At 48.0% G+C, this 22,580-nt stretch overlaps 1 protein-coding gene across 2 annotated transcripts in view; it reads left to right on the top strand.

Annotated features, from left to right (window-relative positions):
* Positions 1-22,580, top strand: part of RHPN1 (rhophilin Rho GTPase binding protein 1) — a 147,560-nt gene that overhangs the window by 10,688 nt on the left and 114,292 nt on the right. For both annotated transcript variants that reach the window (XM_033929895.1, XM_033929896.1), the window contains one exon: positions 8,895-9,010. In XM_033929895.1, coding sequence (XP_033785786.1) covers positions 8,895-9,010 — 116 coding nt within the window. Of the gene's footprint in view, positions 1-8,894; positions 9,011-22,580 lie in introns of those variants that run through there.

Below are 22,580 nucleotides of genomic sequence, written 5' to 3'. Positions count from 1 at the left end.
TGAGATTGCGAGTTCAAACCCACGCTGCTGCTTGTGACCCTGGACAAGTCACTTAATTCCCCCATTGCCCCAGTTGCTTTAGATGGATTGCGAGTCCTCCAGGACAGACAGGGGAAAATGCTCGAGTACCTGAATAAATTCATGTAAACCGTTCTGAGCTCCCCTGGGAGAATGGTATAGAAAACTGAATGAATATATAAATAAATAAAATCTATTAATGCTAATTACTCAACAGGATCACAATGCCTAAGGTTACCAGACATCCGGATTACATTACTGATTTCTAATCCGCCTCAACCTTGCAGTTCTGGAGGGATTACAAAAGAGACATCTGGACATTTCCAGGATGATTACAAAGAGACTTCTACGAGAAGAAGAGCATTTCCATAGGAGTTACAAGAATGGTGTAGTATAGTTTAGGAAAAAGAAGATCTCCCAAGCCCCAAGAAGGAAACTGTGATCAGGGGGAGAGACCGCCTACAGAGACAATCAAAGTAGAACAAACAACTTCACTTGAACAATATTATGCAATAACTATAGAAATAATTTATAGAGAGAATTTATAGAGAGCCCTCAGTCGCACAACCAGCCTCCGAACTCCGGAGGACACGGCTGTCACTGGTTTGCACCTAAAAAGGTGTCAAATGCCCGAGGATGTTTCACATTTGACACCTTTTTAGGTGCAAACCAGTGACAGCCGTGTCCTCCGGAGTTCGGAGGCTGGTTGTGCGACTGAGGGCTCTCTATAAATTCTCTCTATAAATTATTTCTATAGTTATTGCATAATATTGTTCAAGTGAAGTAGTTTGTTCTACTTTGATTGTCTCTGTAGGCGGTCTCTCCCCCTGATCACAGTTTCCTTCTTGGGGCTTGGGAGATCTTCTTTTTCTTAGTCTTTTCAGCTCCCATTTTTTCGGGTTTTCCTTGGATTCAGTAGTATAGTTTAGGGAATGGGATACGGCAAGGAGGATTGGGCTATTCCAGTGGATATACAATTCGGGATGCTGTACAGATAGGATATAGTGTAGTTTCAGTATATACATACATAACATAACTTTATTCTTCTATACCGTCATAACCAAGCGATTTCTAGGTGGTTTTCACAGAAGAAGAAAGGACAGTCAGCAAAATACAAATACAACAAGTTTCTTACATATACATAGTGTAAAATTTGTCATAAGAACATAAGAAGTGCCTTCACCGAATCAGACCTTAGGTCCATCAAGTCCAGCGACCCGCACACGCAGAGGCTAAGCTAGGTGTTACCTGATGAAGACCCTGTTAACCCGTATCCCTCAATGTGATTTGCAAGAAGGTGTGCATCCAACTTGCCCTTGAATCCCAGAATGGTGGTCTCCGTCACAGCTTCCTCTGGGAGAGCATTCTATGCGTCCACCACTCGTGTGAAACAGAACCTCCTGACATTTGTCCTGGGCTTGTTGCCCCCTCAATTTCAGTCCATGACCTCTTGTCCGAGTCACAATTGACAACGTGAATAACGGTGTTTCTTGCTCTATTTTGTCGAATCCTTTCCGAAATGCACCATAAGGCATAACTCCCCCCCATTGTAATTGCCCAGCCATGACTGCTGCTTACCCGCTTGGAATGCAAGAGTCTTATCCGAAAAGGTCTTGTATCTGCAACCCGTAATTTTTGGACATGCGAATAAATGAAAATTTCTAGCATTCCTCGTTGGACTGTACAACACAAAATGAGATAAAAGATAAATTGGGGCCAGTCCCCAAATCAACTTAAAACAGATACAAGAAAATTTGAATAGTACTCGCACCTCCACCGGTAACCAATGCAGCAATCGGTAGTAAGGACTAATATGGTCATTTTTCTTCAGACCATATATCAGTCAGACATCCGTATTCTGCACTATTCTGTTTTCTAAGTACTTTCTTTGAAGCTCCCAAATAGACAATATTGCAATAATCCAGTATGGATAGAACTAATGCCTTCATCAATAATCTGAAAGACAGAGGACTGCGGGTTTTAAAAAGCTGGTAAGATCAGGGCCGAGTCTGGCGTGCGTCTGCGCATGGGCGGATGTGACGCAGTGACATCATACGCATGCATGCGATGCCATCACATCGCATCTGCGCATGTGCAGATGCATTCCAGACCCGTCCCAAATAAATGAGGTTTGCATGGGGCTGGGGTTGGGAGGCGGAATGGGGCGGGGACAGAGGCGGACCTAGGGGCGGGCCTAGGGGCAGAATGGGGCAGGGCCACAAGCCCTCCTTTACCAGATGCAAAATCCGGTAACCCTAACAATGCCAAAATTAGAGGAGGAGCAATAGCTCTGTAGTCTGGTGGCTCAGGTGGCAAGGAAAGTTCATTCCCTGAGGTTGGCTGAGGGAAGGCAGCCGTGGTCACTCATTCGAAGATGATTCCTAATGGCAGGAGCTCTGGTGCTGTGGTCTTCAGCTGAGGACCTTCACTGTAATGACCAGACCGCATGGGTGTGGGGAGGGAAGAAGTCTCTGAATAGTGGCACTGGATCCCAGCCCTGGTTCTGATAGAGCTGAAAGTTTGGAAGAGCAGGAGGCAACAAAAAAATTGCACGGGTAAAAGTAGCAGAACACCAGAGTGTGCCTGCAATGGTCAAGAGAAGGTACATTTAGGAGCCCTGATCCTAGTTTAATCTGCCTGCAGTGTGTGGTAATGGAGGATAGACTTGTCTTACAGTCTCTGGGAAGGGATGTAACCTATATTCTGCTGGGCCTGATTAAGCAGCCCGTTAAACTCTGTTTGAAAAAAAACAAAACCCCACTGGTCGTTCTGATTCCAGCAGAGAGAGGAGGAACGGAGTCAGCCAATTGTCCCTTCTCTCTCCACCTGAGGATTCTCGGATGAACTGAGGCCCCACCTTTAAAGGGCTGCTTTTTAGGCGGGCCTGCACCGTCGGCTGGTCCCGCCAAAGTGCGGACAAAGCTAAAATCTCTGCCCAACTTCACCCATAAGTAACAACAGTCCACAAAGCTGTTTAATTGAGGACCAGTGCATCGGAGGAAATCACTCTTCGAATCCACCTTCGAGTTTCAAAGCCCCCAAATTTGGAACCGCCTCCCGGCCTGCTTATGTCAGACCCCCTCCTATCTTCAATTTAGGAAAGTGCTAAAAACGCATCTGTTTTCATTATAGTCTTGCTATGATTCATAATGTCTATATTGCTAACCTTATTAATCTTATGTAAGCCGCAATGATTCCCAGTTGACATTTGTGTGGTATAAGAAACAATCTGGTATGGTATACACTTCTCCCTCCGTATTCGCTGTGATAGGGGATTAACAGAACCGCAAATACTGAAAAACCGTGAATAACTTTTTTCATATGTTATTCGCTGTTTTCTGTTAAAAACCATTGTGAATATTGTGAAACCGTGAATTAACATGGTGGGAGACCTAGCCGGTTCCTGAAGGAGAGGCAAAACACGGTGAAGAAAGTGCTGGGAATCAGCGATTTTCTCTGTAAACGCTTGGAATCAGCGATTTCTCTATGCAAGCTGATGTAATTTGGGGGGGAGGAGCCAGCAAGCTAAAAACCGTGAATAATCAAAACCGCGAATACGGAGGAAGAAGTGTATTACTTATGGAGGGAAGAATAAACGTGTCTAGGAGCCCGAGACTTTTTGTCTTCCTGTAATGGCGTCTAAGGGAGTGTGTGTGTGTATGAGGAAGGGGGCTCAGTAGCAGCCTTAAAGGTAGACTTCCTGTTGACCTGCTGGGTCATATAAGCCAGGAAGTGCTGTTTACCCTCAGGCTGTCTAGACTGAACCACAGTTAAGAGTACAGTGGTGCCTCACACAACGGACGCCTTGCACAGCGCACGCTGCGCACAACGAACTTTATGTCTTGATTCGTACAACGAACTTCGTTTCACACAACGAAGTCGCCCGAGCTGCATCCTTCCGCGCAGGCACTGCGCTTAACTGCCCTCTCTCCGCCTGGCTCCCTCTTGCCCCCCCGACTCCCCGACACGATCGGGGCAAAAAGGAGCCCAAGCCCTCTTGCCCCGCCGATTCCCCAACTCCCCGACAATATCGGGCCAGGAGGGAGCCCAAGTCCTCCTGGCCACGGCGACCCCCTAACCCCACCCTGCACTACATTACGGGCAGGAGGGATCCCAGGCCCTCCTGCCCTCGACGCAAACCCCCCCTCCCCCCAACGACCGCCCCCCCCAAGAACCTCCGACCGCCCTCCCAGCCGACCCGCGCCCCCCCTGGCCGACCCCCCCGACACCCCCAACCCCCTTCCCCGTACCTTTCTGTAGTTGGCCGGACAGACGGGAGCCAAACCCGCCTGTCCGGCAGGCAGCCAACAACGGAATGAGGCCGGATTGGCCCATCCGTCCCAAAGCTCCGCCTACTGGTGGGGCCTAAGGCGCCTGGGCCAATCAGAATAGGCCCGGGAGCCTTAGGTCCCTCCTGGGGGCGGGGCCTGAGGCACATGGGCCCAACCCGACCATGTGCCTCAGGCCCTGCCCCCAGGAGGGACCTAAGGCTCCCGGGCCTATTCTGATTGGCCCAGGCGCCTTAGGCCCCACCAGTAGGCGGAGCTTTGGGACGGATGGGCCAATCCGGCCTCATTCCGTTGTTGGCTGCCTGCCGGACAGGCGGGTTTGGCTCCCGTCTGTCCGGCCAACTACAGAAAGGTACGGGGAAGGGGGTTGGGGGTGTCGTGGGGGTCGGCCAGGGGGGTCGCGGGTCGGCTGGGGGGGGCGGTCGGAGGTTCTTGGGGGGGGCGGTCGTTGGGGGGAGGGGGGTTTGCGTCGAGGGCAGGAGGGCCTGGCATCCCTCCTGCCCGTAATGTAGTGCAGGGTGGGGTTAGGGGGTCGCCGTGGCCAGGAGGACTTGGGCTCCCTCCTGGCCCGATATTGTCGGGGAGTTGGGGAATCGGCGGGGCAAGAGGGCTTGGGCTCCCTTTTGCCCCGATCGTGTCGGGGAGTCGGGGGGGCAAGAGGGCTTGAGCTCCCTTTTGCCCCGATCGTGTCGGGGAGTCGGGGGGGCAAGAGGGCTTGAGCTCCCTCTTGCCCCGATCGTGTCGGGGAGTCGGGGGGGCAAGAGGGCTTGAGCTCCCTCTTGCCCCGATCGTGTCGGGGAGTCGGGGGGGCAAGAGGGCTTGAGCTCCCTCTTGCCCCGATCGTGTCGGGGGTGCCAGGGACCACACGGAGTCACCCACCGTACCACCCGATTCGGGTAAGCGCAGGTATCGGTGGGTGGCTTATTTGCGGGGGGGTGCCTTATTTTACATTTTTTTCTAAAAAGGGGGGGCTGTCTTATTTGATGGCCCTGCCTTATCATCGGGGAAACACGGTAGAAAAAAAAAAAAAAATGAACAGTTAAGTCCCAGTTTTTGCCGCTGAGACTCTGCCCTCTCTCACTGTAAAATTAGACTCTACTTAGTCTGTCTTTAAATTTAAAAAATGTGTGTTGTTTTAAAAAACAATTATGTTTTTAGATGTATCTAAATAAAAATAATAACCAAAAATTTATCTTTTTTTATGTCATCTTAGCATATTTTATGCTACAGAACGAATTATTTTTTTTAACATGTATTGTTATGGGAAAACGCGTTTCACATAACGAACTTTTCGCATAACAAACTTGCTCCTGGAACGAATTAAGTTCGTTGTGTGAGGCACCACTGTAGTACCAAAAGGTCCATCTGTCCTAAGAGCTGCTTTTCCTCACCAGGGATGTGTAGAATCAGCAAGGTGCATCCCATCTCTTCCAGATTTGAGGTGCCAGGGACCAGTCACCTTGATGCCACCTAAACACTCAATCAAGAGACTATTTTGAGCTTGTGCTGTAATTGTTTGTCCAAATATACTTTCTTGTTCGTCTTGTCAGGTAGAAGCCGACGTTTCAGCCATCATGCTGTGGCTTTCTTCAGGGTTGGCTGTGAGGTCTTCAGTTTGTCTTTATATATAGTGGCTCCACTGACCTTATTGAGAACAGGGATGCCCGTTGGTCATGAATGTTGGTTGGTTTCCCAAAAAATGGAAAAAGCTCTGGTGAGTTTAGAGATGTTCTTCCCGTGAAACTAGCTTGTATGTTCTCTCAGGGTTTCCACAGCTGCTTTTCCTCACTTGGGGGTTAGTGCCCAAGAAAAGGATCTGGGTATCATTGTAGACAATATGATGAAACCTTCCATCCAAAAAAAGCAAACAGAATGCTAAGAATTATTTAAAAAGGGATGGTTAACAAGACTAAGAATGTTAGAATGCCCCTGTATCGCTCCATGGTGCGACCTCATTTGGAGTATTGCGTTCAATTCTGGTCTCCTTATATTAAGAAAGATATAGCGGCACTAGAAAAGATTCACAGAAGAGTGACCAAGATGGTAAAGAGGATGGAACTCCTCTCGTATGAGGAAAGACTAAAATGGTTAGGGCTCTTCAGCTTGGAAAAGAGACGGCTGAGGGGAGATATGATTGAAGTCTACAAAATCCTGAGTGGAGTAGAACAGGTACAAGTGGATCGATTTTTCACTCCGTCAAAAATTACAAAGACTAGGGGACACTCGACGAAGTTACAGGGAAATACTTTAAAAACCAATAGGAGGAAATATTTTTTCACTCAAGAATAGTTAAGCTCTGGAACGCATTACCTGAGGATGTAGTAAGAGTGGATAGCATAGCTGGTTTTAAGAAAGGTTTGGACAAGTTCCTGGAGGAAAAGTCCATAGGTGTTATTGAGAAAGACATGGGGGAAACCACTGCTTTCCCGGGATCAGTAGCATGAAATATTGCTTCTCCTTGGGTTTTGGCCAGGTATTAGGGGCCTGGATTGGCCACCGTGAGAACGGGCTACTGGACTTGATGGACTTTTGATCTGACCCAGTGAGGCTATTCTTATGTTCTTATTCCATAGATGAGAAGTGATGGCTGCAAAGGTAGAGTGTGCAGAGTAATAGATTATAGAGAAAGACACCAATCCCTATTATATAATACTTAATGACATTTTTATGTTTTGAAGCATGAAAAGAAAGGAGGGCTGGACATTAAATCCAAAGAAGAAACAAGAAGTTTTGTTCATTTCAGCAGTTTCTTTAATAATCCATGCTTAAATTTGAGATGAGAGGGCAGAGACTTGGGGCCGGGTTCTGCAAACGGTGCCGTTATTTGGGCGGTGCCATTTGTATGTCAATCATGCAACGGCACCATTTACAGAATCGCGGCTAAGTGAAAGGTAGGCAATAGAATTGTAGGTAATGTTTTAAAGGTCTACATTTGTTATGTTAATCGGGTTTCCTATTCCGCTTTTACCTATTCAGTTCAAGGTCAGATTACATAACAGGAGGTTGGGTCACTTACCCAGAAATTTACAATGGACAGTTACGGTTACCAGATTTTACTATTGTAAAATCCAGACCTATGGCCCCGCCCCCAGGCCCCACCCTGTTCCCCCCCCAAGTCACTCCCCCAGCCTCACCTCCTCAACCAGTTCTTGCGCTTGGAGCCGCATCGAGAGGGCATCTGCGCACGTGTAGGCGTTGCATCCGCACTGGCGCAGAGGCCTTTCTGACGCGGTCCTGACCTGGAAGCTTTTCAAAACCCGGACAAAGGGCCGGGTTTTGAAAAGCCGTCCGGACGCCCGGACATGTCCTGTAAAAAGAGGATGTCTGGTAACCCTAACTATGGTTATTAATACAGTTGGGTCATAGTTACAAATACATGTGGCCTGGACTGACCACTGTTGGAAACAGGATTCTGGGTTTGATGGATCTTTGGTGTATCCCAGGGTGGCAACATTTATGTTCATAAGTACTGATATATTCTGCATTGTACTGGCCAGGGTAGCTGCATACATTGGACCATAAGAGTCAGTCATGTCTTTGTGATGCCCTGTAACTGGTTAATTTCTGAACATTGCATTATAACTGGCTACGTGTTAGCTGGCTCCGTTTCCTTTCCAGTACCCAAACGTGATCCAGCACTGGATTTCCGGGTTTAACACCATCAGCGGTCAGCAAAACGCTGATTGCCTCCGGCTGAAAATCAGGCCTACTCTGTTTTAGGAACCGATTTATGTAAAATGTATAATTACTGCATTGTTTTATAATAGCCTCCAAAGCAGCTAAGTTGGACAAAGAACTCACCACTCTGTTATCTTCATCCACAGATTACAAAACCTTCAAGAAAGAAATTAAAACCATACTCTTCAAAAAACACGTTAAACCTATCCAGCACAACATCCAACACTCTATAAACCCTTAGTACTCTCTAATTTTCTAGTTACCAAACATTATCTAAAACCCATAATTCTCCCTTAAAATTTTATCTCATCGTTTAATCTATTACTTCAAGTTGAAATGTAATTCTTGTTTTAGTTTGGATGTAATCCGCCTTGAACCGCAAAGTAATGGCGGAATAGAAATCACTAATGTAATGTAATTTCATTGCATTGTAAACGTGCCTGTGATTTTTCCTTGAAGGGCAATACGGTATTCCCCCGCGAACTCGCGGTTCAGAGTTCGCGGCCCCAGTCGTTTGCGGTTTTTTCTGTCCACCGTTTGCAGTGTCTGTCTGTTGTTCAGGCTGGTTGGTGATATGTCTTCTGGTAATGTCACTTGGTGTGATTACAGTACTCCCCGGAAAACTCGCCCCTTCCTTAACCCGGGACCTACCGTGCGCATCCTCCGCCCCCCCCCACCTTGATCTGCTCTGCCTGACCCACGTCGGCATTCGCTGCAGCCGCCGCCCCTGCAGCTCTCTCCCGCCTCCGATCCCACATCCAATACTCGTGGTTTTTCGAAGTTCGCGGGTGCTCCTGGGACACAACCACCGCGAACTTCGCCGGTACACTGTATATCCGATATTTGAATAAAGTCACTTATTAAACGTCCCTAATTTTCAGTGTCACTATTTTCTGTGTTTGTTTGCAGGGCTGTGATCCCTTTGCTCAGACTCGGCGCAGCAAACTCCAACATCGTCGAGCACGAATCAACCAGCAGATTAACAAGGAAATGAGAATGCGAACGGGCGCAGAAAACCTCTTCCGGTAAGTGTTCTCCTTTCACCTACTACTACTGTTTATTATTTCTTTAGCGCTGAAAGGCGTACACAGCGCTGTACATTTAACATGTACCGTATTTTCACGCATATAATGCGCATGCGTGTATAACACGCATATGTGTATAGCGCACGGGTCCAAAGCATGTCTGTAAAAAATTTTTTTATATAGCACGCACACGCGTATACTGCGCATGCTGCTATAACCTCCTCCCACTCCCGCTTACTCTTCTGGCCTGCGAACCGGCATCCTTCCCCCCCCTCAATCTCAATCTGAGAATCTCGGAGAGAGCGAGATCAGAAGGCTTTGAGCATGCGCAAATGCTCAAAGCCCAATCCAGCCCAGCACAGGGAAGAAGGAGGATCTCCCTCGCACCGCACAGCCCAGCCCAGCCCAGCCCAACAAGGGAGGATCTTCGGGCACTGGCACTGGCACGTCCTGTGCATTGGTGCTGGTGCCAGTGCCCAATCGGGTAAGAGATGTTTTGCGGTGCTGGGGGAGATGTAGGATCGCGGGGGGGGGGGGTGACGCGAGCTGTGGGGAGGATGCCGGTTCGCAGGGGGATGCCGGATCGGAATAAAAAAAAAAGTTGTAAAACACACTCACACGTATAACGCGCACGGTTATGCACGGTTTGTAAAATCGTGTATAACACGCGCTTTATATGTGTGAAAATACGGTAATAGACGGTCTCTGCTCAGAAGAGCTTACAATCTAATTTGGACAGAGGACATATAAGGTTGGGGAGTTTCTTGCAGAGAGAATGATAGGATGGATATAGGTATCTTATGGTGAGTGGGAGGTGTTAAAAGCAGCCTTGAAAAAGAGACTTGGCAGTCTGCTTCAGGCATTCGGTGCAGCAAGATAGAAGGGATAAGAACATAAGAATAGCCTTACTGGGTCAGACCAATGGTCCATCAAGCCCAGTAGCCCATTCTCACAGCGGTTAATCCAGGTCCCTAGTACTTGGCCAAAACCCAAGGAGTAGCAACATTCCATTCAGAATCCCAAGGAGTAGCAAGATTCTGGAATCCCAAAGAGTAACAAGATTCTAGAATCCCAAAGAGTAGCAACATTCCATTCAGAATCCTAAAGAATAGCAAGATTCCGGAATCCCAAAAAAGTAACAAAAGATTCCGGAATCCCAAGTAGTAGCAACATTCCATGTACAGAGTCACGAAGAAAGCAGTCCCTGCTTGAAGGAGCTTACAATCTAACAGACAAGACAGACAAACAAACAAGATGCCATGGATACAGTTAGGGGGAATGGCTAATCTGCTGGCTAGGGTGGTGGACAGTGGGAGTAGGGTTATGGATTGAAGGCTATATCAAAAAGGTGGGTTTCAGTCTGCTTTTAAACAAGGTAAGGGGAAGCATGGAGCTTTGAGCAGCAGGCGATTGCAGCTCTGATATGTCTGACACAGATCTGCACTTTATCGATGCTTTGCCCAGCCCACTTGGGATTGGTTTTGTTCCCGCATGGTGCCCTCTGCTCAGACACTTCAGCAAACCGATTCTGAATTCCTATGGCCGCCAAATCGATGAAAGAAGATCGTGATAAGGGCTGGCCGAATCCAAGATGGCGGACCACACAGCGCTGGCGCCTCTTCTGACTCCCAACTTGGCATGGGGTGTTGAAGTGATGGCAGAGGTACAAGCTGCATTTGGAGGGGACGATTGGTGACAAACTACAATGCATCCTGGACAAATTGGATAACCTTGATCAACGCTTTGCCTCTCTAACATCCAAGGTATGGTAAGCGCAACAGTGTATGAGCGGCATGTAAGACGCGGTGCAGAAGCATACAGTTCATACCTCTGCATTGGCCGATTTGAAAGTGACGTTGGAGGATCTTGAAAACAGATCCCGCCAGAACAATTTATGACTAGTTGGTCTTCCAGAGTCAGTGGAGGACAAGTCACTTGGGGACTTTCTGGAGCGATGGCTCACGGACTGTTTGCGATTGCCAGATACGTCAGGGCCATTTAGCATTGAAAGGGCACACAGACTGGGTCAGAGACGGGAGCCTTCTGGGAAGCCGAGAGTGGTTATTTTTTGTATACTAAACTATAGACATAAAATGGATATTGTACGGGCATTGAAACAGAAAGAAACTGCAATATGATTACAAATTGATTCTCTTTTTCCAGGATTACTCGGTGAAGGTGTCTCAAGCCCGGCATTGCTTTTCCCCATTGCTCCCGATCGGTACAATGCCAAGTTTCCTTCTCTCTTTTGTATCCAGCTCAGCTAAAATTGTTCCATCAAGGGAGAGCACATCAATTTGATTCCATGGAAACTGCTACTGAGTTTGTGGAAGAACATTTACCTGAAGATGCTGCTTGAGGGAAAGCAGAAAGGGTGGTAGATGTGTGGAACAGCCTCCCAGAAGAGGTGGTGGAGACAGAGACTGTGTCTGAATTCAAGAAAGCATGGGATAGGCACATGGGATCTCATAGAGAGAGGAAGAGATAATGGTTACTGCAGATGGGCAGATTAGATGGGCATTTGGCCTTTATCTGCCATCAGGAACTGGTAAGAGCAGATAGCGTAGCTGGTTTTAAGAAAGGTTTGGACAAGTTCCTGGAGGAAAAGTCCATAGTCTGTTATTGAGAAAGACATGGGGGAAGCCACTGCTTGCCCTGTATTGGTAGCATGGAATGTTGCTACTCTCTGGGGATTCTAGAATCTTGTTACTCTATGAGATTCTGGAATCTTGCTATTTTTTGAAATTCTGTATGGAATGTTGCTACTCCTTGGGTTTTGGCCAGATACTAGTGACCTGAATTGGCCACCGTGAGAACGGGCTACTGGGCTTGATGGACCATTGGTCTGACCCAGTAAGGCTATTCTTATCTTCTTATGTTTCTGTGAGAAAGATATGCATGCGGTGCCATGAATATTCATTGCGGATATACTGAACACCTGACTGGCTGGGGTGATTCCAGGACCAGGTTTGGGAAACACTGTGTTATGATGTAATCTTATGAATCACCCTTACAAGGTTTGATGGACAATTTGGAAAGGTATATTCTTCTTCTATTCTGAAGTTTTATTTAAATTAAATAACTTAGGGCTCCTTTTACAAAGGGGCGTTAGGGCCTTAACGCGTGGAATAGCGCACGCTAAAATGCCACTTGAGCAGGCGGTAGTTTTTCGGCTAGCGTGTGCGCACCTTTGTAAAAGGAGCCCTTAATGATTATTAAAGTATAAATATTTTTTATTATTATTATTTTGGGACAAGGTGACCTCAAGTGCTTTCAGCTGTTTGACTTTAGAACTAGTCTTATCAAAACAGCTCTATGCAAGCTATCATTAGTCCCTTAAGTTCCCCCTATGTTGTTCCTGCCTTTCTATTTTTGTATTCAAAATAATTTTCAATAATTTAATTTAATATGCCTGCAAAATCAATAGTAATAATCATAAAGGGACAGCAAAGGACATGGCAGTACTTGAGGGAGTCCAGAGAAGAGCGACTAAACTGATAAAGGGTATGGAAAACCTCTCATATACTGATAGACTGAAAAAGCTGGGGCTGTTCTCCCTGGAAAAGCGGAGACTTAGAGGAGACATGATAGAAACCTTCAAGATCCTGAAGGGTAAAGAAAAGGTAGACAGGGACAGATTTTTCAGATTATGGGGACCCACAAGTACAAGGGGGCACTCGGAAAAATTAAAAGGGGACAGGTTTAGAACAAACGCCAGGAAGTTCTTTTTCACCCAGAGGGTGGTGGATACATGGAACGCGCTTCCGGAGGCTTTGATAGGCCGGAGCACGTTACAAGGCTTCAAAGAAAGTTTGGATAGGTTCCTAGAGGATAAAGGAATTGAGGGGTACAGATAGGAGTAGCGGTAGGTTATAGGGATAATCTGGGACCACTGCTCAGGCAATGGGCCTGATGGGCCGCCGCGGGAGCGGACCGCTGGGCGAGATGGACCCCTGGTCTGCCTCAGCGGAGGCAACTTCTTATGTTCTTAAAGCCTTTCTGTTGCATTTTCTATATACTGTGGTACCTTGGATTACAAGCATAATTCGTTCCAGAAGCATGCTCGTAATCCAAAGCACTCGTATATCAAAGCAGAGTTCCCCAAAGGCCACAATGTAAATTCAAACAATTCGTTCCACAACCAAGGTTTGCTATGGTGGCCCAGGGGTGGGTACCTGCCTGAGGGTGCTGCAGCCCTTTCAGCGTGGTGGCTTCCTTCCCTCGGGGTCCCCGTGCGGCTGCCCTCCCGCGTCGGCCGATGCCTCCCGGCTTCTGATTCAAGCCGGCCACCATCCTCCAGAAGCGCAGAACCTCTCAACTCCCTAGTCAAGCCAGCCACTGCTCCAACAACACGCGTGCCACGTACAAGCATGCAAGACGTTTAGCAAGTCAACACTCATTTTGCAAGTTAAGGTTTGCGGGAGTGTTTTGCTCGTCTTGCAAAACACTCGCAAACCGCGTTACTCGCAAACCGAGGTTTGACTGTATTGTACTTAGCTTTGTTTCCCCAGATATGATTGATGTATTCTTCTCCCGGCTTTAAACACAGTTATCTGTTGGATTTTCTGCTGTGCTGAATAGTGGTATTAAAGTGCTCTACGGAGCGTCCCCGTTTCTTCGGGAGTTTTTTTAATAAATATTTTTATCCCAGGACAAGCAGGCAGCATATTCTTGACTGATGGGAAAATTTTAGAGTGATTGCATTCTAAGAACTTGGAAAGTTCTAGTAGGCCGCACCGCGCACGCGCGAGTGCCTTCCCGCCCGACAGAGGCGCGCGGTCCCCAGTTTCTTAGTTTCCGCGGAGCTAAGAAGACGCACTTTCAACGGCTGTTGAAAACTTTTTTCTCATTCGCCTTCCCACTCGCGTAAACCTTTTCGGAAATTGTATTTCCCTTTTTTCTTTTTCTTATTTTATTATTAAAAAAAAAAGAATTTTCTTTTTTTCTTCTTTTTTCGGGTTTGCCCCGGCGGGGCCTGCTGCCACCATCGAGGCCTCGGCCTTCGATTTGGCAGAAGCCGTTTTTACGTTCATGCCCCCCCAACCCGGTTTTAAGAAGTGCCAGCGGTGCGCGAGGCCCATTTCTCTCACCGACCCGCACAACTGGTGCTTACAGTACCTGGGTCCTGACCATCGGGCGTCCACCTGCACCCGCTGTGCCACTCTAAAAAAGAGAACTTTAAAAAACCGACAGATCCAGCAGCGGTTATTGTTTGGTACCGATATGTCGGATTCGGCGACACCGGCCCCGACATCGGCCCCGACGCAGTCGGCACCTACCTCGTTGACACCGCGCGATACCGCGCCGGCGTCGCATCCTCCAGGTAAGCCGGCTAAGAAGCCTTCCCTGTTGGAGCGTCCTCCGGTCTCAGTAGCAGCGAGCCCAGTCCTGCCGACCTCGAGGCGCCCACGGAAGCGCTCCGCACCGATTGAGGTGAGCCCCTCGACCTCGGATTCCTCTTCGGAGTGTAGAGCAGCACCGAAGGTACCGCAGAAGATAAAAGCGGTACCGGTGCCTTCGCTGGACGAGCGAATTGCCGCCGTCCTGCAGGTGCAGCTCAAGAAGCAATTACAGCAGCTCCTTCCTGCTCTTTTGCAACCGAGCTTTCCAGTCCCGGTCCGGTCTGAGCCACCGGTACCGACAGTAGAGCAACCTCTTTTATCTGCATCCACTTTGTCGGTACCGGTACATTCGGCTTCGTCGGTATCTATGCCGATCTTAGCGCCGGAACCGAGGTCCTTACACCAGGCTGTACAAACTTCGGCACCGGCACAACCCATAACATCTCCCGGTACCGTTTCCCAGAGGTCGGGTAAGTCGACACATAAAACTCGACACCTGGAACCCTCCACACCGGAGTCCCGAGACCGAAGCTTTCAAGTAAGGGATCCTGATCTGTGGGGTGACTCCGAAGAGCCTCTTCTCTCTGAGGAGGAGTGTTCATCGGCGGACGAGGATCCTTCTGTTTTAGATCCGTCCTCTAAGCCTGATGCAACCTCTTTCACCTCTTTCCTCAAAGAGATGTGTGACTCTCTCTCTATTCCCTTGGAGGCTGAATCCAAAAAATCCAAGGCATTTCTCGATGCTCTGGATTTTGACCAGCCTCCAAGGGAATTTCTAAAATTGCCTCTCCATGATATATTAAGAGAGACTTTTTATAAAAATCTGGAGACGCCTTTGACCATCCCAGGAGCTCCTCGCAAATTGGACTCTTTATATAAAGTCATACCCATTCCGGGCTTTGACAAACCACAACTCCCTCATGAGTCTCTATTGGTGGAATCCACTTTTAAAAAATCCACGGGAGCTAGTGTGTACGCCTCGGTCCCTCCTGGCAGAGAAGGTAAGGCCATGGATAAGTTTGGCAAGAGGTTATATCAGAATGCGATGCTTGCTAATAGATCAGGGAATTATGCTTTCCATTTTTCATTCTATCTTAAGCATCTCATTCAGAATTTGTCAACTTTTGAAAAGTACCTCCCTGACTGCAAAAAATCTGCCTTTCGCCAAGCTTCTTCGTCACTCTTACAACTTTGTAAGTTCATGGTCAGGTCGATCTATGACACCTTTGAGCTGACCTCTAGAGCCACAGCTATGTCGGTAGCCATGCGTCGAGTGGCATGGCTCAGAGTGTCAGAACTTGATGTCAATCATCAAGATCGACTGGCTAATGCACCTTGCCTGGGGGATGAGCTGTTTGGAGAATCCATGGACTCCACTACCCAAAAACTCTCAGCTCATGAGACTAGGTGGGATACTCTCCTCAAAACAAAAAAGAAGACCCCACCTACCAGACCTTTTCGGCAGCAATCAGCCTACCAACGCCGATTTGTGGCTCGTCCCTTGCCACCGGCCAATCAACAGCCCCGGCGTCCAAGGCAACAACAGAGGCAAAACCCTAGACCAGCACAACAACAACAACAGGTGAAGCCTCCTCCTCCACAAAAGTCCTCACAACTCTTTTGACTTGGTTCTCCAGGACATAGCCAGTATTCTACCATCTGCCCATCTTCCGTAACCTATCGGAGGATGCCTTGCTCATTACATAAGCCGTTGGGAAAATATCACCTCGGATCAGTGGGTCCTCAACATCATCCGCCACGGCTACTCTCTCAACTTTCAGACTCTGCCTACCCTAAGTCTGCCAAAAGAGTCTGCTTTGAACACTCCTCAGTCTTCCCTCCTTCTTCAAGAGGTTCAATCCCTCCTCCTTCTGAATGCCATAGAGGAGGTTCCTCTAGATCAGCAGGGACAGGGATTCTACTCTCGATATTTTCTAGTCCCTAAAAAAACAGGAGATCTCAGACCCATTCTAGATCTTCGCGATCTCAACAAATGCTTGGTCAAAGAGAAATTCAGAATGCTTTCTCTGGCCACTCTTTACCCTCTTCTCAATCAGGGCGATCTCAAAGAGGCATATACTCACATACTGGTCAATCTGGCCTCCAGACAGTACCTCCGTTTCATGATTCATCATTGTCATTACCAATACAAGGTGCTGCCCTTCGGTCTTGCCTCCTCTCCAAGAGTGTTCACCAAATGTCTGATTGTGGTGGCTGCCTTTCTACGCTCTCACCACCTTCAGGTCTTTCCTTACCTGGACGACTGGTTAATCAAGGCCAATTCATCTCAGACTGTTCACCAACCAAACCATCCTGTTTCTTCAACTTCTGGGGTTCGAGATCAATCTACCCAAATCTCATCTCATCCCCACACAGAGACTTCAATTCATTGGAGCGGTGCTGGACACAATCCTCATGAGAGCGTTCCTGCCCTCCAACCGTCTTCAAACTCTTCAGTCTCTATGTCAGCAGGTACTTCCACAACGTTCCATCTCTGCCAAGCAAATGATGATACTCTTGGGTCACATGGCCTCCACAGTTCATGTCACACCCTTCGCACGTCTTTACCTGCGCACTCCTCAATGGACCCTAGCTACCCAGTGGTCCCAAGCAACGGATTCCTGCTCTCGACACATATCTGTGACATCGTCTCTTTGTCAGTCTCTACAATGGTGGTTGATATCCTCAAATCTCTCCAGAGGTCTTCTGTTCCATCTGCCTCCTCATCACCTTATCATCACCACCGACGCCTCCCCTTACGCCTGGGGAGCTCATTTGAACGAGTTCCAAACTCAAGGTCTTTGGACAGCCCAGGAAATGAAGCATCACATCAATTTCTTGGAACTCAGAGCGATGTTTTATGCCCTCAAGGCCTTCCAACATCTTCTCTTTCCTCAAGTCCTTCTGCTCTGCACAGACAATCAAGTTGCAATGTACTACATCAACAAGCAGGGCGGGACAGGCTCTCGCCTCTTGTGTCAGGAAGCCCAGAAGATTTGGGCTTGGGCCACAGATCACCAACTATTCTTAAAAGCGATCTACATTCAGGGAGAACAGAATTCCTTGGCGGACAAACTCAGCAGAATTCTCCAACCTCACGAGTGGTCTCTCGATCCTTTAACTCTACAGTCCATCTTCGCTCAGTGGGGCACTCCTCAGATAGACCTATTTGCAGCTCCTCACAATCACCAGCTGCCCCTCTTCTGCTCCAGACTCTACTCTCCTCACCGTCTGACAGCGGATGCATTTCTCCTGGATTGGTCCAATCTGTTCCTGTATGCTTTTCCTCCGCTGCCTCTCATGTTGCGAACCTTGTTCAAGCTCAAGAGGGAACAGGCCACCATGATTCTCATCGCTCCACGATGGCCCAGGCAACATTGGTTCTCCCTTCTACTTCAACTCAGTTCCAGGGAGCCTATTCCTCTTCCATTGTTTCCCTCTCTGCTTACACAGCATCAGGAGACCCTGCTGCACCCCAACCTCCAGTCTCTGCACCTGACAGCTTGGTATCTCTCGGGCTGACTTCGAATGATACTCTGTTGTCTTAGCCCGTTCGTTCTATTTTGGATGCCTCCAGGAAACCTGCAACTCTGCAATGTTACCATCAGAAGTGGACAAGATTTTCTTCCTGGTGTCTTCTTCATCATCATAATCCTACGTCCCTTGCAGTGGAGACTTTGTTGGATTACCTTCTTTCTTTGTCTGACTCTGGTCTCAAGTCTACTTCCATCAGAGTCCACCTCAGTGCTATTGCTGCTTTTCATGAGCCAGTTCATGGGAAACTCCTTTCAGCTCATCCCTTGGTTTCCAGATTCATGCGGGGGCTTTTCAATGTGAAACCACCTCTTAAGGCTCCTCCTGTAGTCTGGGATCTCAATGTGGTTCTCTCCGCCTTAATGAAGTCTCCGTTTGAACCTTGGGCATCGACTCCTTTCAAGTTTCTCACTTGGAAGGTACTTTTCCTTATTGCTCTAACCTCTGCCAGGAGGGTCAGTGAGCTGCATGCACTAGTTGCAGATCCACCTTTTACAGTCTTCCATCATGACAAGGTGGTTCTGCGAACACATCCAAAGTTTCTCCCTAAGGTTGTCTCTGAATTCCATCTCAACCAATCTATTGTTCTGCCTGTCTTCTTTCCGAAACCTCACTCGCATTCTGGAGAACAGGCTCTGCATACTTTGGACTGTAAGCGGGCTCTAGCTTATTATTTAGAGCAGGGGTGCCCACATTTTTTGGGCTTGCGAGCTACTTTTTAAATGACCAAGTCACAATGATCTACCAACAATAAAATTTTAAAAAAACACAACGCACACTGTACGCATAGAAAATGTTAATCATCATTCCTATTCCAGGGTTTTCAAAGAGGTCAAAGCAGATGACTCTATGCACTATCACTTCAGTAACAACCATACAAAAATAGACAAATATACCCCCCTCCCTTTTTACTAAACCACGTTAGCAGTTTTTAGTGCAGGGAGCTGCGCTGAATGCCCAGCGCTGCTCTCGACACTCCTAGGCTCCCTGCGCTAAAAACCTCTATTGCGGTTTAGTAAAAGGGGACCTTAGTGTAAAATATAGACAGCAGATATAAATTCAGACACATTTTGTTCACTAAATTTAAAATAAAATCATTTTCCCTACCTTGTCTGGTGATTTCATGAGTCTCTGGTTGCACTTTCTTCTTCTGACTGTGCATACAATCTTTCTTCCCTTCTTTTAGCCTGTATGCTTCCTCTCCTCCAGACCTCATTCCTTCCCCCAACTTTTCCTTCCTCTTCCCTGCCCTTTCTTTCTCTCTGCCTCCCTTTCATTTTTTTCTGTTTCTCTTCTTTCCTTCTGTCTCCCTGCCTGCCCTTTTTCTTTCTTTCTCCCTGCCCTCCCCCAAGCCACTGCCACTGCCATTACCATCGGGGACCAGGACCCAAACGCCACCAATAACAGGCCCCAAGCTCTCCCTGCTTCGGCCAACCAGCATTCCTCTCCCCGACGTCAATTCTGCCGTCGGGAAGAGGAAGGCTGATCAGCCCAAGATCGTGATCAACCTATTGGGGGAAATGCTGCCGGGTCCTGCCTTCGCGGAAACAGAAAGTAGGCAGGACCCGGCAGGAAGAAGAACAAATGCTTCACTAACCTGTCTCCCGCATTAGCCCGTAGCGAACGCTTGCTTCAGGGCTCTCAACATGTGCGCGCCGGCTTCCCTTCTCCCCTCCCCCCCGGACATAACTTCCGGTTTCAGAGGGAAGAGAAGAGAAGCCGGCACGCACACGTTAGAGCCCGGTGCATAAGTTCGCTACGGGCTGAAATCTCCAAGCCGGTTTTTTGTTCAGCAGCGGCAGATGACAGCTGGGCGGATCGCCCAGCTAAAAGGCCCTAGGGAGAAAGAACACTGGAGAGGAAGGCTGATCGGCCCGTAGATCAGGACGGCAACACGAGTCTATCACAGAGCCCGGGATAGGCTCCGCGATCAACTCGCGTTGCCTTCCTGAGCTACTGGTCGATCGCGATCGACGCGTTGGGCACCCCTGATTTAGAGCGTACTAAGCCCCACAGATCATCTCCCCAACTCTTTCTGTCCTTTGATCCGAATAAATTAGGACGTCCTGTTACTAAACGTACGTTGTCAAATTGGCTTGCAGCGTGCATTTCATTTTGTTATGCTCAGTCCGGACTGACACTGGAAGGTTCTGTCACGGCCCATAGAGTTCGAGCTATGGCGGCGTCTGTAGCTTTCCTCCGTTCCACTCCTATTGAGGAAATCTGCAAAGCTGCTACTTGGTCCTCAGTTCATACTTTTACATCTCATTATTGTCTGGATGCATTCTCCAGACGAGATGGACACTTCGGCCAGTCTGTTTTGCAAAATTTATTTTCCTAATGGCCAACCTTCCCTCCATCCCTCTTTTTGTTAGCTTGGAGGTCACCCATCAGTCAAGAATATGCTGCCTGCTTGTCCTGGGATAAAGCACAGTTACTTACCGTAACAGGTGTTATCCAGGGACAGCAGGCAGATATTCTTGCGCCCCACCCACCTCCCCGGGTTGGCTTCTTAGCTGGCTTATCCTAACTGGGGACCGCGCGCCTCCGTCGGGCGGGAAGGCGCGTGCGCGGTGCGGCCTGCTAGAACTTTCCAAGTTCTTAGAGTGCAATCACTCTAAAATTGTCCGTACCGGGGCTCCGTCGGTGCCGTCACCCATCAGTCAAGAATATCTGCCTGCTTGAAGGAATAAGTAATCTTATGAATGACAGCATATCAAATCATGTTCAAATAAATATCTACAAGAATACAGTCCTAATCGTAACATAAGAATTGGCATACTGGGCCAGACCAAAGGTCCATCAAGCTCAGTGTCCTGTTTCAAACAGTGGCCAGTCCAAGTCACAAGTACCCGGCAAAATCTCAAGGAAAACCCCCCAGATTTTATGCTTCTTATCCTAGGAATCAGCAGTGGATTTCCCCAAACCAGCTCAATAATGGCTTATGGATTTTTCATTTAGGAAATTATCCAAACCTCTTTTTAAACCCTGCTAAGCTAACTACTTTCACCACATTTTCCGGCAATGAATTCCAGAGGATGCAAAAAGAAGGCATCTTTTGCAGTAAATCATTTTCTCTGTTGTATGTAGTTTCTCTTAATTTTTTGTTCTTTGCTGATGTGGTAACTCTCGGCAGTGCAATTCAAGCCCTCTTTACAAATCCAAGAAAGGAGAATATATGATATTTCACTTGGTAGGCACATATGCTCAAATCCAGGCAGGGAGTGCTGTACTTGCTAGATCCTGATGGGCTGTGATTTTTTTTTTTGTGTAAACAAATCGACAGGGAAGCCGGCCAAAAAGGTTACCTACCACAGAGCAGCTGGGAAACGGCACAGCAAAGAAACCTTTCTCCTTCCCCCGCCCTCCTTCTACTAAAGCTAAAACCTCGCTGAGCTAGACGGAATATATGACAGCAGCAGTGGGATGTTTAATACTGTGCTGGGGAGTACCGAATGCTTTACAAGGCAGTTTTGCTGATACTGCTTTCTGAACTGCCCCTTAAGAGCTTTTGCTCTCAAGATTGTGTCAGTGGGATGCTTTGTACTAACACGCATCCCTTGTACATGATGCCAGCTGCTGGTTTACAAGAATTGTTTCTCAATTTTAATGACACGCTTAGATGTGCCTCAGTATTTATTTATTTAGGTATTTATATACCACTTATAGGTACTCAAGCATTTTTTCCCTCTCTGTCCCGGTGGACTCAACTAATGTTCCTGGGGCAATGGGAGATTAAGTGGCTTGCCCAGGGTCACAAGGAGCAGGGCGGGATTTGAACCCGCAACCTCAGGATGCTGAGGCTGTAGCTCCAACCAATGCACCACATGGTAAGAATTGTAACTAACTAGTAAGTGGAATGGAGGAGTAGCCCTAATAAAGCAGCAGGCCTTGATCCTAGCAAAAGGGGTTCAGTTCCCCCCACCCCCCTGAACTCCATTCATCGGGTAAGTCCCTCTTATCTGTACCCTTCTCCTCCACTGCCAACTCCAGACTCCGTCTCTTCTTTCTTGCCGCACCCTATGCCTGGAACAGGCTGCCAGTCAGTAGGTCATGCTCCATCTCTAGTGATCTTCAGATCCAAGCTAAAAGCCCACTTTTTTGAAGCCGCTTTCAACTCTTAACTCCCTATCACTGTCAGATACCTTTACGCTTTGCATCATCTCCTCTACCAGAATCTCCCCAACCCTGAGATGTCCTGTCTGTCCAGATTAGATTGTAAGCTCTTCTGAGCAGGGACCGTCTATCGAATGTTAAATGTACAGCGCTGCTTACGCCTTTTAGCGCTATAGGAATGATAAATAATAGTAGTAGTAATTCCCATTGCGTCTTCTTGTGACCCTGGGCAAGACACTTAACCTTCTGTTGCCCCTTAGATTGTGAGAAAGTACTGCATTGGTCTAGTAGCGCGATAGAAATTATTAGTAATAGTACCGTATTTTCACGCAGATAACGCGCACCCGTGTAAAACACGCACATGGGTATAGCGCGCAGAAACCACGATTTTATGTACAAAAACTTTTGTATACCGCGCTCACGGGTATACCGCGCATGCAGCCCGACTGTCCTTTCGCCCGCCCCGACTCTCCTCTGGCCACCCCGACTCTCCTTTCGCCCTCCCCGACTCTCCGTGCGCTGTCCCGACTATCCGTTCACCCTCCCTGACTTTCCGTGCACTGCCCCGCCTCTCTGTG

This window comes from Geotrypetes seraphini, chromosome 2 (genome assembly GCF_902459505.1).
Source record: "Geotrypetes seraphini chromosome 2, aGeoSer1.1, whole genome shotgun sequence".
Lineage (NCBI taxonomy): Eukaryota > Metazoa > Chordata > Amphibia > Gymnophiona > Dermophiidae > Geotrypetes > Geotrypetes seraphini.
The sequence above is the reverse complement of the archived record's forward strand: the minus strand, read 5'-3'. Positions and strand labels throughout refer to the sequence as shown.